The sequence below is a fragment of the Syngnathus typhle genome, linkage group LG5 (assembly GCF_033458585.1).
Source record: "Syngnathus typhle isolate RoL2023-S1 ecotype Sweden linkage group LG5, RoL_Styp_1.0, whole genome shotgun sequence".
NCBI classification, from domain to species: Eukaryota; Metazoa; Chordata; class Actinopteri; order Syngnathiformes; family Syngnathidae; genus Syngnathus; species Syngnathus typhle.
The window spans coordinates 13,461,969-13,484,426 of NC_083742.1; the positions used below are offsets into that span (position 1 = coordinate 13,461,969).

At 40.1% G+C, this 22,458-nt stretch overlaps 1 protein-coding gene across 6 annotated transcripts in view; it reads left to right on the plus strand.

Moving 5' to 3' along the window:
- Positions 1–22,458, plus strand: part of grid2 (glutamate receptor, ionotropic, delta 2) — a 257,463-nt gene that overhangs the window by 172,722 nt on the left and 62,283 nt on the right. For all 6 annotated transcript variants that reach the window (XM_061278264.1, XM_061278269.1, XM_061278266.1 and 3 more), the window contains 4 exons: positions 761–934; positions 4,907–5,068; positions 6,552–6,671; positions 21,373–21,474. In XM_061278264.1, the coding sequence (XP_061134248.1) occupies positions 761–934; positions 4,907–5,068; positions 6,552–6,671; positions 21,373–21,474 (558 nt within the window). The remainder of the gene's footprint in view (positions 1–760; positions 935–4,906; positions 5,069–6,551; positions 6,672–21,372; positions 21,475–22,458) is intronic.

The window sequence follows — 22,458 nt, forward strand, 5'->3', positions numbered from 1 at the left end:
CAGTACACACACACAAGACTATTTTCATGCCATTCTATGTTCGTACTGGTGTTGGCCTCTTTCAATTCAAAACGTGGACAGCATTCACCCGGTGTGACTTTCAGTGTTGGCGTGATCCAAAAGCTGTTAGCCATTTAGGGACTGAAGCTAAACAAATGTGACGCACACAAACACACTCACGGGTATACACATTAAATCACATGTGCTCTCCGAGCGGAGTGTACGCAGATTAAGCAAGTTATCAGGTAGGTCATTTAATTCTATTTGAGACAGAATGAAAAATAAATAGAGGATGTGGGTGAGTTTTATGTGACGACGTCCAACAAAGACAATACAGGTCCTCTCACTATTATGCAACAAATTAAAGGTCTAGTAGATTTGCAGATAAGAAATGAAGATCATTATGGTGACCTTGAGACTCTAGTGCGCACTGTGTCTGGTTTCAATTGGAAATTAGAGAATTAAAAAGTAACTGATCATTTCATTGTTGTTTTTTTAATGTTTGAAAAAAAAAATGCCAGAATTATTTGTCGAAATTTCAGGCTCAAATAAAAAAATATATTACAGAAAATAATGACAGGAATAAATTACAGTTGATTTTATTATTTTAATTGTCCCAGAAAATCTATATTTTTGTGTTTGCATGCTTTTTTTTTTTTCCATTCAAATATATTCACAATTTGTTAATAGTGCTCTATACTTCACATGAAAAATTTACATCTATCTCACAGCAGCGTGTTTCTTTTTTGCTGCCTCTCAGGAGATCTCCGACTATGACCTGCAAGAATTGGTAAGGAAGTCGGTGGGTCGACTAACGTTGGTGCGCCAGACCTTCCCCATGCCGCAGAACACAACCCAACGTTGCGTCAAGCACAACCACCGGATCAACACGTCCCTTTGTGACCCAAAGAACGCCAAAGCTCAGCAGCTGGAGGTGAGACCATCTCAAACCAATACACATTGGTCATTTAAAATGAAAGACTTTCACATCATTGGTCTTTCTCTTCCTCTTTTCATGCACTTGAGGAATCCTGAAAAACTAATAAAAAAAAAACAAGAAAAAGGATAAACAGAGACATTAGGAAATTAGCTTCAGTCGTTGCTTCTTGTCTTATCAGTTGGCGGTTTTCCATTTAGTCTTGTTTGCTGGGTTGGACTCCAAAACCTGTTTACAGTGTATTTTTGATGACTTCAAGTTGGCTGATTTGATTGCATCTTTTCTTGGTTTTAATTTGGCGCATCCTTCTGTGCGTTTATATTACACTCAATTCAACAGTACTATTTTTTCCGTCTTTCGTGTTTTTATTTCTCCATTGTTGTGCTTTTCTGCCCCCTTAATATTTTCCCCAAGGCAACAATATGCATGAAGTTATGATGGTGTGTGTGTATGCATGCGAGTCATCAAGCTGCCATCAGATGAACCACACAAAGGGGAACGTACGCTTATTTACGTGCCAAGACAAAATGTATGAAATTGAATCTTTGTGCTGTTGATTTATGTGGCTGCACAAGAGCCCCGGGGATCATATTTGATGAGACATGGAAATTTGTTAAAAGGAGAATCGTCGCCGCCGTGCTTATGGAGATGTCTCGGCGCGCCGGCGGTAAAACAAGTTGACAAGGTTATCTGGAATACAACAAGGTCATCTTACAGCTTTTGAAGACTTTCTAGCGAGAAATGATGGCCGTTAGATGTCTGCCAAGGCCGAATCATGAAAGTTTGAGGCAACAATTTTTGTTAGGTGTACATCTGATTTTTCTCCTTAAATAAGCAGACAACTTTCTGGTTCATGGAGACAAGAACTGAATACGTGCACAGTAGTTAGAAAACAACCTTCCTGGTCGATTAGCGATGAAGACTTCATGACGAGACGGGCGAAGACCTTGAAATGAGGAATGCTTCGTTTTTGTTCCTTTGCCCAAACATACAACTTTTTGGTGCATGGATGATGACATAATACTTCTGGAATTGGTAGATGGAGACTTTGTAGACTATTTACCTTAAAAATGACTGAATGAGTAAAGGGCCAAACAAAACATACAAAATGGACACAGTTTCTTCATTTTTTTTTTTTCAAGTTAGGCAGTTGGCAGCTAGAGCAAATTTAATTTCTCTTGATCTGGTCAAATTAAATACAAATGTCAAAGGAAGGACAGAGCTGAAATTTGAACACTGAACCAACTTGGTCACCTACGAGTCTTTTAACGCTAACCAATACCTTGTCAAACAACAATCAGTACAGAATTAATATTGCATAAAGAGCTATCTGAGTTGCCCTTACAAAATACCAACCTGTCTTCATCAATTCTAGCTGTTGCAGTTTTCTGAGTACATGCAACTAGCACTGCATGGGGGAGGTTACACTCGATAAATTCTTAATCTCAAACACCGCTTGGCACCCCTCCCGCATGAGGCATCGGCTCGTTTTATAGTGTATGCAAATTACGCCGTCAACAACACCAGGAGGCTCCGGTGCAGTGAAAGGGAGAATTTGTTATTCCTAATAAGACCCCAGCCACCGTCCTATTGTATGCATTAAATCCACAGTGAGGTTTTTGTCTGGTCACTGGAGGACAATATGTTTTTTTTTTTTTTTATGTGCGCCTGGTCAATACGTCGCATTGGTGGAAAGGAGAGACGAAGCACTTGGTGGCCACATAAGCACTCTCACACTGCACTGAAGTAAAGTAATGCAGGCTTGACCACAGATACATTTTCACACACGAATGATGCACACATGGAATGCAAAGCCCACTGATTGGCGAGGGGTCCCCGCAGCGCGTTAGATTTTTGTTCACTTTAATTTCCACAGAAAAAGCCAGACATGTGACAAGTGTGTCTCCAAAGGGAGAGAGAAAGAGAGAAAGTTTGATGTTTTTTTTCTTTTATCTTATCTGCCTGTCTGTTCCCCTTCTAAAAAAGATTAAACAAGAGAAAAACCTTGATGTCATTGACATCATTGAGCTTCTATTCATTTCAAACTTATTCTGCATTTTCTTTTATGACCTCTCCACTTTGGGACAGCACAATGAAATTTGCATCTTTTTATATTGAACTGGAGTGAAAAGTGGTGGCCTTTAAAGAGCCATACCATAACACTCCTCTATTCATCATCAGGCAAAACAAGGTACTAATACAAAACTCGGTACAGTCCAAGGTACTGCTTGGCCCAGTTTATTTTTGGCTGTTTCTTAATATTTAAAAACCTTGCCGTATTGAATACATTAGTGCAGTATAATGCAGCATCAAGAGCAAAACGGGGAAGCAAGTAAGTCATGGCCAGCCGGGTACTTCGAATGTTGGAATAACACGACAACGACAGATCTGCTCTGCTCGACCAATAAGTGACCAGCGGTTGGTTTCTTTGCCCAGGGGATCAGAGGGACCTCTTCATTTGTCCCAAATTGGAAAGTGTTAATAGCCAGTTGAGCAAAGGAGGTACCATGGGGAGTTGTATACCAAGTCGAAGGAGGCGAGAACAGAAATGAAGTTCACGTCCAATTTGGCTCGACTGCCTATTTATATGATTTCCAACCACAACCCAAGCTAATTGTTGACCCTCCCAGACATAATTAGCTTGTTTCCCTTTCAACACTTTACTTCCTTGACACCAATTCATATTTGTCAACTAATAGCTGGGGGTATTTTCTACAGGGGTAAAAAAAAAGCAACGAAATAGTGAAGGTGGTTATTGAAATTGCAGCTTCAGTGCAGGCGTGCTACTATAATACTTTAATGGAGACGCACCAAATGGTGTCACCAGGACTAGAATAGCATTTACCTTAATACGTGTATATCAACAGGTTTTCTGTCATGCAACAAAGTCCTACAATCCTGCCATACTGTACGTTCCAATTAGAGAAACAAACACAGTGTGCTTCCAAATGTAAATGAAGAGTGGCGGGCATCGTTCCTCGGTGCTTTTGTGTTGTGCTTTGATTATTTCTACATGCCAACGTCTAAAAATAGACATGCACACATTCCTGTTGTGATATGAGCCGTGGTGCATGTCTGTGAAAATTACTGCGCTTAATTAATGGGAAATGGCGGGTGTCAACTGCGCGTACTGCGCAATGGCGGCTCCTGCCGCCGTCAGTCTTTTCATTATCTTCTCGTTATCTTTTTGGGGAGGAGGAGAGTCTCACTAAATCACGGTGTCATCCATCACAGGGCTGAATCGCCCCCGCCTCGCTGCATGGAGGTACACTCACGCTGCAGACTTAGATGTGCTTGGACTTAAAACAATCTCGTGGTTGGTGAATGTCATTTTAGTACATCAGAGGTTAGTTCAGATGCAGCGTGTGCATCTGGCAGTGAGTCACACTGGATTTGCATGAAAAGGGAAGCAGCTAACTTAATACTTGCAAAAAAACACTTTTATATCAACACTGGTTGGCTAAGGGCATTTCTTATCCTAGATTATATAAATTTGGGGTTATCTGTAAGGGGTTAGACTAATTTGTTGAGGCATATTAAAGTAAAAATGTCACACAAGTTGTATTCGTATGGTTGTGGTGGTAGTATTATAAATTTAGCATTGTTTTATTCTATTTATTATACGTTTTGTTGTATTTATCCATTTTATGTTACGGGGGATCATCATGGTTGTTTTTATTTGAATTTTAGGGGTGTATTTGTTTTTCAAAATGACATGCTTGCTATCTGTTTCTCTATTATTTATGAATTCAGTGTCCATGTCATTTTTGCAATTGCTGATTATATATTTTGATAAACAATGCGTACATGGAGAAGTAAAAACATAATGTTAAGTTTTTAATTGATTCAGGATTAAAAAAATATTACAAAAACAGATTTAAAAATTGAACAAAAATAAAATATCAAAACCACATGCGGGAGGAAAAAAACCTATGTTTTAACTTTTCTATGTAATGTTTTGTTTTTTAGATCACCAATCGCTACATCTATGACACAGTGCTGCTGCTGGCTAACACCTTTCACAGAAAGCTGGAGGACAGGAAGTGGCACAGTATGGCCAGTCTGAGCTGCATCCGGAAAAATTCCAAACCCTGGCAAGGCGGGAAAAGCATGCTGGACACTGTCAAAAAGGTACAATAGGAGATTGTATGATGTAAGCACTGACAAAATGTCACTCAAGTCAACTCTATCACAACTGGGAGAGGTATTTAAATCAGCTCTGGAGAGATCGCCATCAGGGACGCCTTATTGAAGAGCTGAACAGGCTGATGAAAGTGTTGCGCCGAAGCGTGGCCTGATCTCAAGGTGAAACGCTGCGATAGATACAAAAGCCACCCCGCCGCATTTATTATTGCCTCGCGCTAATCCTAAATTAGCATTTCACTTGGCGGCGCCGTTCAGAGAAGCCACCATTTCTAGGACAGTGTTTCCTTTTTTATTTTATTTTTTTATCGGTATCAGAACAAGGAGGCGCAGATCCAACTGGATTTAAACGTGATGAAAGATTGCAAGTCAAGGTGACATGGGAAAAAAAAAGAAAGTTGAGACAAATAAGTAAAAGGCTGCAGGATAAGTAAAAGCCCCGCCAAGCAAATGTGAACTGTTCAGGAAGTGCTGGAAAACTATCATAATTGAATTGTATGTTGTATCATATGAAGTGGAGTGAAACTTTCTTTGGGTGATGATGTACTTTGGGAATTACAAAACAGTGGGATCTATACAGGTTGTGAAGAGGGTAACTTGCCAAACTATGCCGAATGTGCCGGTGTCACAATTCATCCCGGGAGGGAATTCTAAAGCGTACCAGCAAAGCTCTCAAAGACGGAATCTTGCGGTTTCAACTATAGCGCCTGAGCCAAGGAAGAAAAAGAGAAAATCCTTCCAAAAGTTTGTAATTTTAATGAGCAATATGACTTGGATTTGGATTTAACAAGCGCAATGAAAAACACCAATAATACACAAGAGACTAGCAGGAACTCAAACGTGGATATATGCTTCAAGCTCATGGACATGTGTTGTTTTATAGCAGTTAACACATTTTTATGACTAACTATTATGCTCGCGTAACCTCACTCCATCCTCCAATTTTTTCTCGAAATGTGGTTTATGTCACCACTATAGAGGCAGAACTGTCCTTACCTTTGTGATTCCACAAATAACACACACTGTGTTGTTGTGTCACTGAAAACTGCTGAAGTTGTTGCCGTTAGCTGATGGAAGATGGCATGTAGACATTTTAACGGGAAAGCAAAGTTGTCTTCATCGATATTTCCACTCCACTGCGATCCGTCTTAAAGAAGCCCGCACTTTGTATGGCCGCAACGATCCGATCTGTCTTTGCTCATCACAAGCTCTTTTCTGATCGTTATGATGCAATTTATGACTTGGTGCAGTGAAATATGGTGAGGGTAATTCTAAAAGAAGGCGGAGGAACTGCAGTAGGCGCTTCGATTGCATCACTTCAAAAGTTATTAAATTGCATCGTTGTGTATTTAGTTCCCACGGGTATTAACTGCTCACCTTATCACCATTACTTTGCTCATGATTGAAAGTGACCTTCCAAAATTTCCACAAGACTTACCAAAATGTGACCATTTTGTTAATGTGGTTACAGTTCGGCGTGAGTGGCCTCACCAGCTTCCTGGAATTCACCGACAACGGCACCAACCCTAACATCATCTTTGAAATCCTGGGCACAAACTACGGAGAAGACCGTGGGCGAGGAGTCAACAGGGTAAGTCAACAAAGCACTAATCATGTCTGTATAAACAAAATGAGTGGATTTACATAAGTCCTCATTTACCTGCCTGCTTTTAGTCTTATTTTGTATTCAATGAGTGCAGCCCTGTTTCCTTTTATGTGGCCCACTCTAAGATTGTGCTGCTTTCTGGAGTAGAGAGACCATTAGCGTGTTATTATGGAGCTGTTTTTTTTAACTTGTCTGTATTTTGGCCTTACCTTTCTTTCAATGCAAGATGTTAACTGGATTAATAGGAGCCATTTTCAAGATTTTTTTTTTGTACTTTGTAAAATAATATTTGTGCGCAACACTAAATGTAGTGTTTGAACAACATTGAACAACCGTGCATTTTTTTTTTTTTTTTTTACGAAATAGAACGGTAAAAAAAACAAAAGTTGTATACTACAACAATATATTTAACATAGCATAGAAATGATTGAATTCCTCTTTATTTAAGATGTTTCACAAGAAAGTATTTACCTTGTAGGAATTACAGCCAATTTCTTGGACTCAAAATGTATTTAGACAAGTGACATTATGTGTGGATAACTGACTAAGCCCCCCCCCCCCCCCTCGTACAAATCGGTCTCGAATCGCCACTGTGACTGCCTGAAGTCTAGAGCCCATTTCTTTTTTTCTTTCAACATCTTAACCTTTTTTTTTAATGTGAGACACCACACGATAAAGACAAAATGGCAAGTGTGTGCTTACTGCTGTTATTATGAAAGCTGCTCTCAAAATCACAAACATAGCACACCACAAACAAAAATATCTTCACCAACAATCGCAAGTCTCTTCCCGGAAAAAAATTACTCTTAACACGCGGCACACCACAGAATAATCACTCTTGATAATCTTTCAAAGACATCCGAGAAGCAAGCCTTTGCAGATTTTGATCTGAGACGGAGGTTGGGTCGGTTCATAGAGTGCAACAGCGTATGCAGACACACACACACACACACAGTTCCATCCTCCATTCCAGCGGTAGCTGTGTGGAGATAAGGAGCAAAATTAATCTTTACATCACAGTATTATTACATTAAGCCCAATTTGCCTAATGAAATTGCTTCATTACCGCTGTGTTAATCATTCCCCAATACTTTTCTTCTTTAATAACTTGAAACGTATGCTTGGAAGCTAAACGACTAAAGAGAAGTAAATATTGCTTTAAGAACATCTCTACGTTAACTGCCTCTTAGCGCAAGTGAGAGTTGCTTAATGATGCCGCATCCTCTGAAAAGCAGTTCATACACAGCATGTAACATTTTTTTTATACATTAAGAGTTTCACTTCATGCATCAAAGGCTGAACTTGTTGTAACGTACCAGGGGACCTCAGAGGTCAAAACATTTGTTCCATGAATGGTGGCTGAGTGATTAACACCCCTGTTTAACAGTTTAGATTTTCATGGTTTTATTTTGGGTCTAAATCAGCATGTTTTCTTTATAGTTGCATATTCTACTCTGGCGCCCTCCCCCATTCAGAGAATATGCACTTTAGGTTCAATAAACACATTTTCTGACATTTACTTGGTTGTTGCATATCACACTTGAGAGGTAGCGACACACTCCAGAGATCATTGAAAAGTCAAGTTTCCACAATGTGCCTTTAATTGCTCTATGATAACACTTTAGAACAAATAATTGTGTTTTTGTTTTGCTTCAATGACCAATATGTACCATAGAATATGTGTACTGCCCCTTAACAACAAAAATATGACTCATAATTCATCTGTTTGTTGGCTAGTTGCGCTCATGTGTATTCATTTGAATGCAGAGCAAGGGCAAAAATGATTGTATAATTTCCCGACTGTGCTCTTAAAGCATTTTTTAACTCCAGCAGTTTTAGAGTGCTTCGCTTTTTTTGACTCGGTGATCCATTTCATCCCCGGGCGCCGCATGTGGCCAAATTGATTCCCATTCTAAACACGCCCGCATGCTGAGTAATGATGGTTGTCTTGTAAAAATATTAACAATGGCTGCATCCTCAAGCATTTTTGCACACTGAGCTCGCAGCATTAACGCTTTTTGAATTATGGAAAACAGGCTCCAAGCATTGAGATGTTGATATATAAAGGCAGTATGTGTTGGCAGATTGCATTTATGATATGCTAATATGTTTGTACCCAATGCCATCCAGACACACATGCACTCTAATTATGGCTATTAATTCTCCAGATACTACTTGACCCAAGCTGTAATTCACGTCTACGTTTTTCGTTAGGCTAGATTTATCCTGCCGGTCGAAACGACCAAGAGACTAATTCTGTCTTTTATGGTTTGCAGTGGTAATATGTAGTGACATCGAGACATAAAGCACTTGCTGTGTTTCCGATGCTAGCTTTTGATCACTAGCATATGGCAGGGAGCCATTTTAGCAGCTAATGTGAGAAGCTAACATTGAAGTCTACATTTTCACTGTAAAAGGACAAAAGTGTACTTAAATTTAACAATGTGTTTTGTGGTGGATACAGTATTTCTAATGGACAGAAGCGTACATTTTAAACTTTTGTTTGTGCTGCAGTTCCTAGTTGCTAAATGTTACCAGCGGTACTAATATGCTTCACAAAAATGACTTTCCATGTGGACAAATGAGGACATCTTAAATCAGTTATGTAATTGATAGTGTAGTGGTTTATAAAGCTAAAGTTGTCAAGGGAGCTCTATTGTACTCCAGAAATTGAGAAACTGCTGCTTGCACTTTGAATACAATTAAATCCTTTCAAGTCCAAAGGTGATGGCTTGTGGAATCAATAAGGGTTGTCTACCACACTCCAGGTTTTCTTGAGGACCGCTCTTGTCCTCTTCTCTCATTCTCATCCATCCTCGTTCCATCCTGTCAATCATTCAGCGTTCTAATGCGTCTTCTGACATTTATTCCCGTCATAGTTCACCCTCATGCATATACTTGTCAAGTGCCGGCAATAATAGCAGGCGACATCTGAGATCGGTCATAATTATCACTCGCACGCTAGGCTCGAATCGGCTTTCTGCTCCATTAGCTTCAGCGGCTATACGTTGGGGGCCCGTGCATCCGTCTGTGTGCGGCTACAGCCGAGGCAGGGGACAAGTCCCGCCACGTGTAATTGCTCTGTTAGATATCCATGACTTCTTGAAATGACTTCCAAGATAGGACCAAAACGGTATCGCTTTCATACATTGAAGTAGTGGCGCAGGTAAAAATAAAAAGGTCAAGGCAGAGGTGATGAGAGGGGAAAAACTTCCAGTGAAGGAGTAAGAGATGAGTAAAATAAAACTATGTACAGTATATGTCTATACTCTGCCATGTTAGATGACATGGTTGAAATGGGACAACTTCAGTTTACCGTAATTTTCGGACTATAAGTCGCACCGGAGTATAAGTCGCACCAGCCATAAAATGCCCAAAAAAGTGAAAAAAACATATATATGTATATAAATCGCTCCTGAGTATAAGTCGCCCCCCCCCACCCAAACTATGAAAAAAAACGCGACTTATAGTCCGAAAATGACGGTACTCCATAATTCAGAAAAGTGTGACCCGGTAACTGAACTGCTTTTAATTGGGGTCACCTTCAATTACCATCTGAACTCTCCTCCTGAGAAACGACTGAACTGTACTGTAGAGAAATGGGAGCACATGGCACTCTGGAGACCTCGGAAACATAGTCATCCTGTGACGAGCAGTAGTGCTGAAGACTTAAAAGATTATGTTTTTATGTGGCGGCTTCTCATGAAACGCATGCAAAGAAATGCACACATGGCGACAGATGTACAAATCTCCTGCCATGTTCGCCAATGCTAAGCTAACCCTTTTGGCTCTGCATAGCAATTTGCGTCATACTGCATCACTGTCAGTAGGGCTACTACCACCCTGCACACATGCATGCACAGACAAGCTGTGGCCAAATTATTCTTGACGGATTTGTCCCCACCCCCCACCCTCTTTGGTGAAGATGTTGTGACACACAAAATGGCTCCATTCATTTTCAGGAAATAAAATTGAGAGTGCATTTCCTCCAGAAATGTATAAATGTGAGCCTATAGGTTGGAGACAGGGAAATCAAAATCTCATTGCCGCAGTAGGTTTTGCGGCAGTAATATGCAGATTTATTATTTTACTAGCCTAAACTATTCCAGCTCATGTGAGGACAGTTTATAAACATAAATGTAAAGCTGTGTTTTATTACCGATGGTTGTATTTTGAATTATGCTGTGTTGCATTTTGCAGAGCTGACTTTTCCATTGGATAAGCTCTTATTTACAATTAACAAATGTTTTCTTTCATATCGCTGACCTTTTTAATGTTCCAAATCAAATATTTTACTCTACCGGTTTGTTTCCTTTTACACACCGCTGACTTCCCAGTGATTTAAATCAACTGATTTTAAGAGCCATACAAGTTGAGGTTGTTTGTTTTGGAGGGAAAACAAATCAATATTTGTCTCTTCATCAAATTTGTGCTGAGAGAGTTAAAACTATAATGGATTTCTACCCACTACAACAAGAAAGTTAAAGGGCGCATCGTGTTTTATTAGTAACATCAAATACACCACAGATGCTTACAGGAAAATAATTATTATAAGGTGTTAAATTAAAGCAGACATTTTAAGCACAACACACGGACAGTTTGCAGCAGCTTCAGGCATTGAACAACAAACAAAGTGAGGGTATTTGGGGTTGAGGGCGTTGTAAAGCTCCAAAGAGCAAGTTATTGCTGTTGGTAGTTTTTAGGGAGATCACATGAGGGACAAATGCAAGTGGAACTGATTATTACAATTATGCAAAAAAAAAGTTTGCCTACAGGGTGACCAAAGAGGAAAGTGAGAGTCATACACAAAACAAACAACACATACACGAGAGAGAGCAAAAAGATACAACGCTTGACTAAATGAGACACAGTCAGAGGTGACGTTAAATAAAGCCAAAAGAGGGACAATGCCGACGGCATGAAAATATGCAAATTAATGATAATAATCATAATCATAAATGACGGTGACAGAAGAGTATCCCCTTCCCTTTCCTGTGTTCCAGCCTATTAGATATATTTGCATGTATCTTGATTCAATAGGCCTCTCTCCTAACTGGAAGATTGGAGAGAGGATGGGTGGTTGAATTAGGACGATGAAGATCTAGCTGCATAGATTAAATGAAAGCGGGTTCAGGAGAACACAAGTGCAGGGAAACAAAAATCCATCGTGAATAAAATTACATCCATTCAATTGGGCAACTTCAACTCTTCCAAAGTCAATAGAAACCTGATGAGTAGTTTCTTCAAACTCAACAAATGACATCACATCCTAATAATTGGGTGACTTTCTAATGGCCAAAAGCCCGAGCATCAGTCACAAGCACTTTCATTGACCAGCAAGTCTTGATTCCAGTTGACCACAGGACAGCAGAATTTAGACGCTGATTGAAGCTGACAAAGTGCTTCTGCTGTTAAAATATACATACTGTATATATTTGCCAAGAGGGCTTTCTTTTTGAGACACTGTTAGATTAGATTTCTGCAGAAACCATCTAGGAAAGTTCTTGGACTGACATTTGCTTTTCTCTCAGGCTTGATTCCCCAGTTGCCACTTTGTCATCGTTTGGATTTTCTGGACGACATGATCTACTCCACCAGATTTATGAGTGCCCCAACTTGTAGGTTTTTATAAGGAATGAGCATGCTGACCTTTTTGGAACCGGACAAACAATCAATCCCTAACCCAAATACAAAAGGAGAGCACTCGCAAAGAGTTATTCCCTGGCTCTGATGTCACAACGAGGCCATTTCCATTAACAATGCACATCCAACACACGAATACCAGAGTACAAAGTGTAGTCAAACTTTATGAAACTGCTTATTTGTCTTTTATGTTGTTCTATAATGTTTTATACACTGCAGTCCTATTTTATTTTATTTCCGATTAACATGCAACAAAAGCATCGGTGGTTTTCGTAAGGTTTGGAACTGATAAATGCATTTTAATGGCGATTGTTATTTGATATGTGAGTAAAAGAATTTACAAGTTTGATCACAGAACAAATTACAGTTATAAGTCAGATCCTATATTCACTTATCAGGATTTATTTTACACTGCTTGGTCGTTCGTTAAAAAAAAAACACGTAGGCGGTTAGGTTAACAACAATTCTCCAATATTGAGTGTTTAGCATTTTTATTTAATCAAGTCATATTTACTGATGATAAATTGCTACATCAACAGCTGTCAATCAGTAAGTCATCCCGATTTCCGATCCCGATGCTTCTTGGGTTGCTCCTGAGAAAACGATGGCTGGTATCCCTTCCATATTGTTGACAGCGCTGGGGAAACACTGCAAACCTTTTGAGCAGCTAAGACTAAAATCGTTACAAAAGTTGTTCAGCCATTTATCAAAAGACTGTTGTAGATTTACTCGTCCGATAAAAGGACATGGCAAGCGTATTGGAAATACAATTTGGAAGAGAGCAGTCGTTGAAATATATTTTTTTTTAACTGTTGCCCGTTGTCTCACAATACACCCAGTGAGATGTTCATTGTTGGGCCCGTAACAAACACAGCAGTCCCGCAAACAGTGCAGACGAAATGCAAACAACTCGCCTGGCCGTCATATGGACCTCTCGAGCTGTTATGACAAGCTCAGAGAGGTTTTATTCCCCAGATTCTGGGAATCCTATTGCACGTCGAAGCCCAAGGCATACCAGATGACTGTGTGTGTGTGCGTGCACGTTGGTGTGTGTAAATCTCTGAGACATACACCCACATTGAGCTGAAGAGTCCTCGTTTAAACTAAGCATGACTTAGTTTTACTCATAAAACCCCTCATCCTCTTCTGCCTTTGATTTCATCCGTTTTCTATAATTATTACATCACATTTGGGGGTGGGGGATGGATTTGTTGGCAAAAAGCTACTGAACAGGTCATAAAGTAATTGAAATGACGTTGACCCACCAGAGACTGTACGTGTCCAGTACAGTACTACTAATAATTGGCCCGTTAGAATACGATGTCGTCGTCTACAACAATGCGTGTCTCGTCATCCCATTACATTTGTTGCTTGATGACAGTGAAGCGAAGAGAAAAGGTGGGTTGACGGATGCGGCGCAATGAAGGCCTAATTGGCTATGGCCCGGCAGTAAACACAGGAGCTAGCGGCAGGGAACATGGGAGTGATCAGCAGGGAAATAAAACCAACCGTCAGCGTCTGACACCAAGGTCATGTCCTTATGTTAGACACGCCACGGCTTTGTGAACAGAAACCCCCGTTTGGTGGACTGATGGAGGAAGAAGAGGTGAAATGGACACCAAGGGCCTGATTTACTCCCACATAGCTGCAGCTAAATTACGTGTTGACTCGAACCCATTAGCGATGCTGTTGGTGGACATGTTGCACATGATCTACTAAGACTGTGACCTCAGGGCAGGATTAAAATTCTAAATAGTTGGCACTATTTTGTGCAACAGGTTTAAAAGCAACAGAGACTGCCATATTTAACGTTTTTAGAGTTGTATAAGAAAAGAAGTTTTAAGTATAACATAGAATCACTCGTCTTCTTGGGCATGATTTTGCCTCTAGAGGACAATCGCGATCACTTCACCCTGCCACCAGTCATCTGTAAATATTGGGCCCGAGCTATTTAAAAACGCCAGCCAATGATTGCCCTCATAATTACCAAGACCTCATTTTAAGGATTTTTCATCACACATACACTTAACATAATAGCAGTCCCCCAAGCAGTCGTTACCCCTCCGCTTAACTCAACAGATTTCATCAAGGAAACCATTTTGTTAAAAGGTGTGTAGGACAGGGGATTGCGTCAACTCGTCATTTTTGTTGCTTCCCATCCTCAGGCAAAACCTCTTAGATAATGGATACGGGATCTCCTTGTCTTCTGCGTCATGAAATAAAGCTCTTTCCTAAGAGCATCTTTGTTATACTCTGTATTTGTCATTCACTCAACCCGCTGTAAACCATTTGAGGCTTGCAAGCTTCTAGAACATCACATCAGGACTCACATTCTAATTTCTCATTGGCTGGATATGCAAACACATTAAGGATTTGCACCGTTCATGTGTGCGGTTACACATATTAAAGTGATTACAGTGAAGGGAACGGATTTGCATTGGTTTGATATGCAGCCCATGTTGCCCTCCCCCCCAATATTTCCTCTTTTCATTTTCCCATTTGCTGTCATCTCATAACTACGCTTATGTGACCTTCATTGCCTCATGAGTTATCTTATCTAAGCTCCAAGCAGTGTGAAGGTCCCTTCATCAATTGCTGTTTATTGAGATTTTTGAATTGACGTTATAAGGCTTCAACACACTCATAAACCAAAACTCACCAATCTTAACCACTGGTGGGAATCTATTTTGAATCTAAATTCACACACAGACACACGTGTTCTTTAGTTTTATATGTTAAGCATCCATGAGTTTATTTTTAGAAATGGGTTATATAAATCGACAGCATGAAGCCCAATCATTGACTCGCACTTATTTTTTTCTTTTGCTTTTGTGGTGGCAAAATAAATACAGAAGAGCCAATCCAAAGAAAAAGCAACACACATTTGTGGATGAAATCTCCCAAGATTTGACAGGACGGAGCCCCCCTTAAAGTGCCCTAATTTTACTGTAAGTGCCAATAATAAGTGTAGATAAACTGTAAAAAACAAATCTGCAAACTCTGATCCTAAAACGATTTAATTCAAGCATTCAAACTCATCTTATAACAGTACCCCTAAAATATATGTCCGACAGGTGATTTGATTTTGAAAAAAAGACAGCAAGTGTGTATTCTGTCAAGGGATAACAAAGCTGACCTATTTAATACATTGAAATAAAAACATGCTCTTGTAAAACTGCATAACCTCCACTAACAACAGGCTAAACTTAGCTCCTCCATGACATACATAGACCTTAAGTGAAGGTATTCCAAAAAGAGTACAAAAACTGAAAAGCTGCATGCAAAGTTTTTTTTTTTCCGTGAACAGATGAGAAAAGTTTCCACAGAAGGAGAAAAACATGCATTGGTGAATTTATGAACGACCAACTAAATACAAGCAGGGATTCACTAAACATTGTGTTTATTGGTGCAATTTAAGAGGCTAATGTTTCCCGGAAAATTTAGACTCCAAGTTTTACAAGACTAGTTGTATTTTTGTTGCCCAGTCAATCTAAATGACACAGGAGACAGTTAAGCACACGCCTCAATATGATGCAGTGCAGTTGTACATCACCGTACTTGTAATAATAAACATATTGCGAAATGAATACCTCTCTTGGTGTCAATCAAAACTATGCATTATTACCTCTGTGAAACAGATTTTTTTTTCATTATCTTCTATTGGATCCCGGTCATGTTTCAATCCAATTTTCAAATTATTGCCAAGCCATATCTTCTCTGTCATGTCTCCTCTATAATGTTCCTCCTCCTCCTCCTCTTCCTCACTCTTCCTCCCTGCCAGCGAGGCCTGCAGGCTTTTCAGCAGCATTACAGCGTGTAAACCTCGGATTACAGCAGCCAGAGTCTGCCCGGGATTGCATGCCTCTGCGGATCACAAAATACACAAGTGTACCGTCGACCCACCCACCCACCTAGCCGGCCCTCCGACGCCGACGCGTCCATTTACATACCCACTACACACTCGCACAAACACACACGATGTACGCTCGCAAGCAGGCTGATGTGAACACGCACGGCGGCAAACTCTGCAGAGGATTAACCATCATCTCTTCTGCCTGGGCGTGTTGTTCACTGCACTTCTGCGGATGTCCTTAAACTGAAAATCCACTCTACTTTTTACGCGACCCCTCCTTACTTGAAGGACACCCATTAGGGAAGCCGTTTTGTTCAGGTCCTCGCGACTCTCAGACAAGGTATCGCATCCCATCTGTGCCTGCGTGCAAATGATATTTTGATGACACTGTTAAAGGAGAATATTAAATGACTACAGCTGGCAGATTATAACACTCTTTAGAATAATTGGAAGGCCTGTGAGCTTGGAGTCGGCGGTTCTGGAATGAATCCATGCCATTGTTCACCTTCAGTATGTTTACGTGCAAGTGTAGATTGACTCAGACCACTTGTGACAAAATTCCTTCAGAGTTGCCCCATTAACTCATCCTTTGGGAAATGGTCTTTACAACTAGATTCATGTGAGAAGTACATCTTCTCCCTGAACCTTAGAACAAAGCAAGAGTTGCGTCAGTTTTATTCAAGTTTGAAGACGCAGTACTTTTTATTGTATTAGGGCCTCGGATCATCTCGGTTAAATTTCATTTTCTAATCGACCAGGGCATGCAAGTGCCTCCCAGAATGGCACACCGAGAAATACATTTTCCTCTATATAAATTTCTTTCTTGCACGAGTGCTGTCGAAATGGAAGCTGGAGAGAACAAAAATGAGAGCAACATGTTAGAGAGAGAGTTAGAGAGTCAGCTTTATATCTCAGAATGTATTGTATTGGTGTTGTTTGGATATACCTGTTTACTGAATACTTGACCCAGTACCACTCCCACCCACATCATTTCCATAGCTGTACCGTACTGACAATCGAATCCAATAGAATATCCCTGCTCCTTTGCTCTTATGTTTCAATCCTTTCAAGGTTTTACCAAGTTGGGGACATAAAGTGAGGGAGCAGCTCACTGACTGACTGGTTGACACTTTGACAGACGTACGGATTAAACAATTTCAATACTGCTGTCATTGTGATCCACCTGCCATGTGGTTTGTTCTACTTGCTTAGCAGCACGAATGGATTCAGACGATAAATGTGTGCGTGTGATGGGGGCAGTGTTTATTTTGTGACTAGCCCAGAGTTGATCATTCTAATTCCAGGTCCACTAAATCATATTTAGATGTGGGAACTGTAGGTATTGGCCTTCAAATGAAAAAAAAAATCTTTACATTCTGTGTATGCTACACAGTAGCCATGCAGTATTTTTTGGATCTGTCAAACGAAAAAATGATTTAGAAATTAAAAACCTGTCGACGCGGAAATGTAGTCAATCAATTTTTAATTTTTAAAATTTCCCACATTGACTTGACTTAATGGCTCAAATAGAAAGCATTGAATTACGTTTTACATCACATATATTAAGAAACACTTTGGGGTCAATTACAGTGCGGGTATTCATATTAAAGGATCAAACTATGATTTCATGTCTTCCTTTAGAACTTGACAGTTCTGAGCAGAAACATGCCGAGCAAGTCCCATGTGTAAAGGTTCAAAAGTAGAACCGTTAGCTACATTGTTACCATTGTCCCTACATACCCTCTCATGTTTTATTCCTTTCACCACATGTATAGCGCATGTATTTTTCACAAGCCCTGTGCGGTTTAATGCCTTTAAAAGATTCCTGCTGTGCATCTTAACACCACTTAAGACTCCCAGTGGATTTTACGCTTTCATCTCATGCTTGTGACTGCTTGGATGTGATTGCAAAGTATCCGTAAATACGTTGAAATAATAAAGAGAGCCTGCATAGCCAGTCGGAGGTATAAATATTAATTTTAACATGTACGAGAGGGCCCGTTTGAAATAACCGCCCCGGAATATTATATTAATGTGTGTTATATATGATTAAATTTGAAGTAATTGACGTTTAATATTATTTGAGCTGCAATTAGATGTTATTATTGGTGGAATAAATAAATACACACACATACACAAACAAATGCGGGTATATTATCCAAAATCTCCAGTGCAAGCAATAAAACAGCTTGCAGCTCATCTGGGAAATCAGAACGGAGCTTGTTGTTGTTGCCGCGTTCACCACAGCCATGTCATGTGTGTGTGTGTGTGTGTGTGTGTGTGTGTGTGTGTGTGTGTGTGTGTGCGTGTGTTATAGAGAAGGGGAGCAAATGAAAGTGTACAAATGATTAGGCAGCACAAATTGTGCAGCCTAATATTTGATGTCCGGCGCAAAATATTTACCACCAGTACGCGACATCTCTAATTGTGGACCCATGTTTGTTTTGATCTTCCTTGTTTGTGCTCTCGAATATACATTTGTAGTACAAATTTTGTACCCATCAGTCATTACAGATGTACCTTTGGGCTAATTTTACCTCACTTTTGTGTTACAGTGTCAAAGCAAATCATCTGAACCTTCCGTCTAAATTGCTGCTTTTATTTACATCTTTAAGGCAGAGAAGAAGCACAAAATAAGTACATTTAATGTAATGGAACATCAAAGGTGGAATGGCTCCTATTTTTGTACATTTTCCGACATCATTCATACGCACTCATGTTTAAGCATTCACATACAAAAGGAGAGTGCAAGAAGGGAGGGAGGAGAATAGTGCGAGCTTTTGCCTGAGTAGATAGCAGCCATCCAATTTCTATACAGAACTACTCTTCATGAGGGTCGTAAGATGTTTCATGCTTCTAATTGCCCTGAATGGCACTTGAGTTTAAGTCTCATAAATTATGCAGAGGTCATGCATGACGGTGTGTATGCATGACAAGAATCATAATTTTTTCGGGACTCCAGAGCCCCGTTTTTGCTGAAAAGTACGATGAAGCAAATTGTTTTCGGGGCTTTCGACTTTGACGCTTCCACTGGGTATGCTTCAGTGTCGCCCCATGTCAAGTAATAACACAGCAAGACTCTCAATTTAGCTCCTTTGAGAATAACTATAACTTTTTTCATTCTGTTAAGTCATCGTAAATTGCCACTGAGATATCTTTGTTGTGAAACAACATTTTTGTCATAATAGAAGGTTAATAGAATGTAAAATGGGTGCTTTGTCTTTAATAAAGGGTGGGTATCAAATTGACCCAGTTGGTAGGGAACTACTTTGGACACACACAAGATAAAGTGATGGTACAGAGGATTTGTAACTGTTGCACTGTTGATGCAGGCTCTGTGCAGGAGAAGATGGACGGATAGACTCGAAGTGAAAAGGGACAGCTATAGGTGGTTTTAACAACAAGAACAACAACAAAAAAGAGAGCTGTGAGATAAGCGCTAGAAGACAGAAGGTAGGCTCACCGAGCAAGCTGTTTGGAGACTGCGCTGACACATGTTGCTCATCAGCGAGGCAGACCAAAATGAAGGAGTGGTGGTGGTGGGAGGGGGGGCTCAGCAGCTTGTCTGCTGCTTTTGTTGCTTTGTGCAATGGTGAGCAGGCATGAGAGAAGGAAGGCGAAGCAAGCGAGACAACACACAGCAGCGGCAGTGTCGCACATAAAAGTCAGGAAGAGCTAGAATATGAATGAATGCATGCAGCATAGAGGGTAAAGCTAAGCCCCAACATAAATATATATATATATATATGTGTAAAATATAATACAATAATATACTATATATGAGTGTGTGTTTATATACGTATGTACATATATAGTTGTATTTTTGCTCTTATTAAAGGTCATTCGTGTACCACGAGTGGAGTTGAAGGGGGGCAATGGGGGCACAGGCTTCCCCACCCCAGTCAGCGCCAGATAATTGACTTTTGAGATTTTTCTGATGTTTCTGGGAGCTTTTATTTTTCCACACCCGTGTCCTCCTTAGCGAAGTTATGTACGGTATAACAAATGTTAAACTGTTTTCTGAAATATTTGGGGGGTTTATAAATGTTTTTTTTGTTTGTTTGTTTTGTTTTGCAGACCCCCTGAGACATCCTTGCTCCCCCTCCCCATCTCCCCCCAATGAAAAAAAACTTGCCCCTCCAGTGATTTAATGTCACACTTCCACAGTTGTTGGAGTAAAAGTAGTTTAAAAATAACTCCAAAGTAATGTGCTGCATTACATTTCAGAGATACTCATATTGTAATAAAATAAATGACTTATTTACTAAAATTGTGAACTAGTAAAACAGTAGGTTACATTTGACTAATAGAAAAATGGAAAATGCAACAAGTGCATAAAGCCATCCTTGCGCAGTATGTTGGAAAGTTCACATAATATAAACAACACAGGGACACAATATTGTAAACAAATAATGAAAACTTGCATGAAATGAAGTCATGATGCAGAGCTAATAATGTGAGATCCATAACATCTCACTTGTCATTTGGGGCAAGTGGCGCCATGAGTGATGCGCATAAATCAACGCTCCTCCCTATCAAAATAGTTTACTTTTGCAGGGACGCTGTGGTGATTTCCCCCGAGAAGCACATGGAACATTAAAGCGCCATAACTCGAATTGGCTCGCGGTTTATTGCCATCGCATTTGGATGCCGTGCTTCTAATGACAAAAGAAGAAAAGTACAATCAAAACAGTTTTTAATAGCAAATGTATCTTGATGACTTTACAAACTACAGGCATTAAATTTCCTTTTAGTTATTAAAATTAAAAGTGTATGTCTGTTAATGTGCTTCATTTAGTTTCTCCTAGTTGGATTTGATCCAAATAGTGTAATTACAGCAGGAAATATGACATCACAGAGTTAAAATGCCATGAAATGAAATCATCTAAGTTGCTGCTTGGGGACCATTTTTAAGTCAATAAATCAAAATCACAGGTACACACTCAACCCGGGATAGATCTGTTAGCTTTGTGTTTAAAAGGAAAACAATTTGATGCGCTTGTATGTGCAAAAGTAGATCATAAAAGAAAGTAGGACAAAGGAAGATCAAATATTAAAGGGGTGGATATGTGTTTCATTGTTTTGGGTTTCACTTCCCTCTCCTGCTCGATGTTAGCAATTTCTCATCGAAATACTACATTGAATTCAAGTCAAGTAAATGCTCAACTCATCTTCTTTTGTTCACTACAGCTGGCCACGTGGGATCCTCGTCATGGTCTGAATGGCACGCTGACCGACAGGAAATTGGAAAACAATATGCGGGGAGTGGTGCTGAGAGTCGTCACTGTCTTGGTAAGGGCCACGAAAGGGCTGCTCTGAATAGGGCTTGAGATATTTTGAAATAAACATGAGGTATTTCACTTCAACACCTGGGAACTGCTTGGAATTATGGAAAATCGAATAATATGTCTTCTGTAAGAGGTTCTGTGAAGAGAAAAACACAAATAAGGGTGTCAAGCTGATGGTAGTCACTCCAATTCTTAGCCTGTCTCCCCTGGAGCAACCACCGCCGCCATTTGAGAACATCCCGCAATTGCTTTTAACTTGCTTCACTGCTGTAAATTCTTCATATGCCATCTTTGAAGTGTGAGACGGCGAGAAGAAAGCGATGATGCTCAACATCTTTGTGGCAAGCTTTCCTTTTTTCTTTTCTTTCCCCCAGTTAGACTCTCATGATCCTTTTAAAGGATGGAAAGACCTACAATGCTCTCATTAGTGTTGTCACGGTCTTTATGTGCTGGACTAAGGATGGGCAGAAGACTCAATTAACTAGTCATTAAGTTGAATGGAAATTTACCAGAACATACTGCTACGTTCGATCAGATAATTGCGTCTTTGTCTTCAGACGTGGTGATGCAGCATGTGGTTGTTCACCATCCAAGTGCCTGTGATTACAAGGTGGCTTAATGTTTTTTTAGAGTAAGTGCAGGTAGAGGAGGGAGGGAGGAACTGCACCCGCCATGTTTGTCAGAGAACACTATGGACTACTTCCTGTGTCTGTACAACACCGGCAGGGAAACATGGAGTTTAGAACATTCGCGCTCCCCCCATTTCACTTTCATGCTTTTTTTCATTTGACTGCACGAATGAATGCGCAGGACGAAAATGCCTCTAAAGGGACCTATGGAACAGATTGTTTCATGTTGCCTTGAGCCATCCGGTACTCCCATGTCGTTTAGTATGCAGGTCTGTAAAGACCATCGCTCTCAAGGGTACCCCATGAACGGATGTAGTCATTCCATGTGCGTTGAATTAGTTAGCGACCATTTAATTGTG